The following is a 5,557-nucleotide window of genomic DNA, read 5'->3' as shown; positions in this document are numbered from 1 at the left end:
ATGTGATGCTATAGGCTGCCCATTCATATGCCACATATCTGATGATGGGACTACTGTTGGGGTGACTGTTAAGACTTTAATTCCTCATAGTGATTGTGGTGTAGTATATGATAACCCACTGATTAACTCTAATACCATAGCTCAATATTTCAAGGGAAAATTACAAGATAACCCAAAATACAAGGTTAAAGATATGAGGGCTGACTTACATAGAGTTTTTGATTTAAATGCAAGTGAAGGAAAACGCAAAAAAGCCAAAAGAGAGGTTCTGGAAACTCTGAAAGGTAGTTTTACAGATAATTACAAAAAACCGGAAGCTTATGCAAATGAATTGAGAGAATCAAATCCTAGAAGTGATGTTGTGATTAATTTGTCCAAGGAGGCACTAGTTCAAGGTAAAAGATTTTTTTTAGAATGTATATTTGTTTCAAGGCATTGAAAATGGGTTTTAAGGAAGGATTAAGACCATTTATTGGGTTAGATGGTACATTCCTTAAAGGAAAAGCCAAGGGACAAGTATTGGTTGCTATTGGTCAAGACAGTATGAACCAATTTTACCCTCTAGCATGGACAGTGGTTGATAAAGAGACCAAGAGGACTTGGAGCTGGTTCTTACAGCAGTTGCAACACTCACTTGAACTCCATAATGGCAAAGGAATAACCTTCATATCAGACATGCAGAAGGTAAACTACACTGTTTTTTTTTTTTAAATCTGTTTTTTTATGTGTTTTTTTTTGGTTTTTTTTGTCTTGAAGTTAAAGATTGGAATAGTTAAATGTTTGAGCTAAATGTGATCACTGCAGCTGCTAGTGTTTGGTCTCTGATTCTTTTTTTGTTTAAATTGAATTCTGCTTGATTTTCCTTTTCGTTTTATTTTTCTTGTTTTCACTACAGTCACGTTATTTCCATCTCTACATGCTAAATGTGTTTCTTATCTAGTCAACTTTATTTATACAGAAAGTGTGTCTTTATTTTGTTCTTGGGAAGATAAAGGACATAATGTCATTACCTTTCCAGAAAGGATATAATGAAAAATAAAGTCAAAAGTTCATAAAGTCAAAAGTACTAATGTTTTTGATGTTCTACTTTATCAGTCTTTAAAGTAGTGGTATTTTCAGTTAAAAAAACTATTTTTTTTTTACGTTCTACATTGTTTTCAGTTTTGACCGAAGCAGGTGCTATTCATTTATCCCTAGTGTAAATATTGAGCATTGTTTCATCTGTACCAGTTGCTGTCAGCCTATCTTTTGCTGGCTAACCACTCTATCAAATCTTTGTTTTGTCTGTTTATTCCAGTTTCAATTAATATAGCTTATATTGTTTGTTTCTTATATGTAGGGACTGCTTGATGCAGTAAAGAATATACTGCCTGAAGCACATCAGAGATTTTGTGTAAAGCACATTGAGGCAAATTGGTGCAAAAGGTGGAGTAAAGGTGAGTTGAAGAAGCTTCTGTAGTGGGGTGCATGGTCCTCCTATGCTGAGGAGTTTGGAGACCAACTTGAACAGATGAAGCAGTTGGATGAACCTGCTGCAAAGGACTTAATCAACAGGTATCCTCCGGAAACATGGTGTAGAGCTTATCTTGATACAGTCTGTAAGAATCAAGGAGTGGACAACAATTTTACTGAGTCATTTAATTCTTGGATACTTGAAGCAAGGTATAAGCCCATCATTGGGATGTTGGATGACATAAGGATTAAGGTGATGAATAGGTTGAGAGAGAATGATGAATTTGTGAATAAGTGGTATGGTTTGGTCAGTCCTAATATAATGAAGTTGTATAATGAGTATTTGAAAATAGCCCAAGTGTGCAAGGTCAATGGAAATGGGGACAGTGGATATGAGGTAACAGAGGGACATGATAGGCATGTTGTGAATTTGAGCCAAAAGAGGTGTACTTGTAGGACATGGGATCTTACTGGAATCCCACATGCAATCAAGGCCATGATTCACAAGAAAAATTATCCTATTTCTGAGATATATTGGTATCATAGCAAAGAGGCATTCAAGCTAGCATACAAACACAAGTTGCAGCCTGTTAGGGGTGCACAATTCTGAAATGTTGACCCTTCTCAGGCTATGGAACCACCTGCTTTCATCAAACTTGCTGGCAGACCCAGGATTAAGAGGGATAGAGGGAAAGATGAGGCCCTTAAGAGGCAAGGTGAATGGAAGCTTTTAAGGAAAGGTAGAGTGATGAATTGTAGCAATTGCGGAGAGCCAAATCATAATGTTAGGGGGCTGTGACAAGGTAAATTAACACATCTATTAATTGTTGTGTATCTTATTTTAGTATAATTAACTGTTTTCTAATGATCTTTTTTTTTATTGCCTTTTTGTAGCCAAAGAAAGGCAAGCAGCAAGCTAAGAAAAAGCAGCCCGCTAGGAGCAAAAAGAGGCAGACTAGGGGCTTAGTTGATGAAGATGAAAATTCCCAAGTTGAAGAAGAAATCAACTTAACAGCCCCCCAACCAACCCAAGACAGTCAGCCCATGCCTACTTCAATGCATTATGGGCATGCTTCTAGTAATAGCAGCACCCCATTTCCTAACTTTGAATATCCTTTAGTTGAGGAAGATGATGAAGACCCTTTTCTAAGGCCCAAAGTGATTTCTGAATTTTCCACAAGCCTTCAAATGAGGCAAAAATCACAAGAACCAACTGGAAGAAGGGCAATAAGCTTTAGAGGTGACCACAATGGTGTTAGTGAGACAACTAATCTTCCAATCTCATTAACAAGCTTAACTTGGCAAGGGAATAATGCAGTTACTACCAACCAGCTGGAGGCTCAAGTTCAAGAGAGGATTGGGAAGTTGAATCCAAGAAGGGGATCTAACAGTTGATTTAGCTTTGTGAAATGTTAGTTTTTTGTGAATTATGGTGATGTATTTACTGCTTAAGATAGTACTCTTAATTTGCTAATTATGTAATGGTCAAACTAAATGGATGCCACATTATGACTTAGGGTGTGGTTTTTGGGGTTATAGTATGGCATCCATACAACTATTGGCTTATTTTGTATTATGGTTGACAGTTTATTTAGCATATTTATGGTGTATGAAATGTGCAGCAGTTTTGTTGAATTGAATTATGTTTAGTTGAAATGTGCAGTTGCTTAGTTTCTGTCCAGTTGTGATGTTGATAATGTGCAGAAACTGCATTTTCTGAGATGTTGTGTAGTTCTGAAAATGTGCAGAAACTGTCCAGTTGTGTAGTTGAAAATGTGCAGAAAATGCAGTTGCGTAGTTGAAAATGCGCAGAAACTGCAGTTTAAATATGCAGTTGTGCGGTTGAAATACAAGCATTTCTTTTGTTCTTTTTGGTTTCTTTTGTTCTTCCAACAAAGGGCCTTTTGGAAGGTTATATCTATTTATAAGCATCAAATTCATCACTGCCATAATTAAAATAGACAATAGCATTATGAGCAATAACAAGTTGTCAAGCCATCTTGGCATCATGAAACTTTTCCTTTTGGCAGTACCATTTTTTAAAGGCTGCCATTAGTTTTTTCCATATAGAAAGAGTATATATTTTTATTTTCCTTTATTACATATATTTCTTCTCACTGACATTAGTTCCCTAGAAAAATGTTATCAGTGCTAATTCAACAAATTCTTCACTATTCTCAGACATAAAGGTAGGAAAGGAGTAAAATGAGAAAGCTTCCTCTATAACATAAGTCTGCTGCAAGAATTACTTAAACATATATCACAATTCAAACTACCTTACAAACCAACACTTCTACTCCTAAACATCATCATCTACCTAAACAAGCCTTTCACTTCTACTACTAGAACAAGCATAATTCATCCCAAATTAGCGACAAAAAATCCAACTAATACGGCCAATGAAATCATAAACAACATCTTCGACTTTAACATCTTCTCTTCCAATTCCGTTCATTTGTTCACTTGAGAGTTGTTTATAGCCTCCAAGGTATCGACCTTTTTCTTCAAGTTGTCTCTTTCAGGCTTAACAACATTCAACGACTCTCTTAAAGTGTCCATTTTCACCGTAGCCACTTCTAATTTACCCTTCAAATCACTTATTTCCAACAAAGCATTGTCCGGAAAATTATCTAGCCACTCCCAAAAACCACAGTTTTCAGCCTGTCCAAACCAATAAAAATACGAAAAAATTATCAACACTTGAATTGAAACATCAAACCAAAATTCTGGACAAATAATTCAATAATAACACTTACTTCAGGTTTAGGACACTTATAGAATTTCCTACCAGGATTTGAAGATGTTTTCGAAGTAAAACAACGAGCAATTTCACCACAGTGACAGATCTTTGTTGAATTACAACTAATTTCGGACATTGTAAGCCTTCAATCACTGAAAATTGAAGGTGGGATCAACAATGGAGTGATGTCAAAGTTCTTTCTTCAAATCAGTTTTCACCGCTTCAAATACAGTGGAATTCATCTTTTGATGATTATCAATATCCAAAAAAACACGACACTTCCAATACCTCAGCAACTTCACTAAAATCAAGGCTTAAAACATTAGGCATTAATTAAAATATCATTAAGCAATCATCTTTCAAGCTATTTCAGTTCAGATCTTCTTCATATTTGTATCCCATCTGAACCCATTTGGCCCTACTTAAATACTTTCTTGCCCAAAACCATTAAGTCAAATGAAAACAAAAGAAATCAGTGAGAAAGTCAAAAGAAAGATACATACCTAAAGAACAATGGAGGAAAGAACCATACTTGAAAGAGAGAGAGGTGTTCGGTAGTGGGTGAGTTCGGAGGTGTTCGGCGGTGGGTGAGTTCGGCGGCGAGTTGCTGCAGAGAGGGGTCAAAGACGGTATATTTTAGAGAGAGATATTGTAGGTCTGATTTAGGGTTATTTGGGTAGAGATATGTATTATTAACATGTTTGGTGATTTAATTTAGTTGGGTCGGATCCAATTTTAATTGACCCAGATGGAAAAAAAAGGTTTAATGGGTTGGCCACTGTCAGCTTGACACGTGGCACTCCATTAAACACAAGGGTATATTTGTTCCAAACTGTAACGGTAAGGGTATTAATAGCCCCAAAGTATAACGAAGGGCATAGATAAACTACTTTTCAAAGTTCAGGGGTAATTTTGGCCCTTTTCTATATACTAAAAGATATCCTTTCCTCAAGTAGGGCCAAAATTGCCCCTCATATTTTCCCCAAAGTCCAACAAACTTAATTTTCTAGATTCACTTGCCCTCCAATCCTTCCGTAACTTATTACATGGACTTAAAACCTCGTAACCATGAGATAAGTGCATACAATCTCATATATCCTAGTGAGTCCTCCAGGATCTACACTTAACACGACTAATACCTAATAGATTTCACGTACAAACTATGAGGTATAACATGTGATGTCCCTGATTTTAACCTTAAATGTTTTGACTGTGGATAAGCAGTTGATTGTGCCGCTAGGAGGTAATTGATGAGAATTGAAGTTGATACTCCGAAAGGTATGCTTCCTTCCTTACTGATATTGATAGACTTTGATATAAGAACTTGAGCTAGATATTACGGGTAATTGTGATCGCTCTGTGAGG

General features: G+C 36.2%; 1 protein-coding gene across 1 annotated transcript; it reads left to right on the top strand.

Moving 5' to 3' along the window:
- The first annotated feature begins 422 nt into the window (after positions 1 to 422).
- Positions 423 to 1,673, top strand: LOC132634169 (uncharacterized). Its single transcript, XM_060350461.1, has 2 exons — positions 423 to 684; positions 1,340 to 1,673. Exons 1-2 carry the CDS (start codon positions 442 to 444, stop codon positions 1,457 to 1,459), a joined length of 363 nt encoding a protein of 120 aa, XP_060206444.1. The 5' UTR covers positions 423 to 441; the 3' UTR covers positions 1,460 to 1,673.
- Positions 1,674 to 5,557: the final 3,884 nt, after the last annotated feature.

This window comes from Lycium barbarum, chromosome 3 (assembly GCF_019175385.1).
Source record: "Lycium barbarum isolate Lr01 chromosome 3, ASM1917538v2, whole genome shotgun sequence".
Taxonomy (NCBI): domain Eukaryota; kingdom Viridiplantae; phylum Streptophyta; class Magnoliopsida; order Solanales; family Solanaceae; genus Lycium; species Lycium barbarum.
This window is presented reverse-complemented; position numbering and strand designations above follow the sequence as displayed.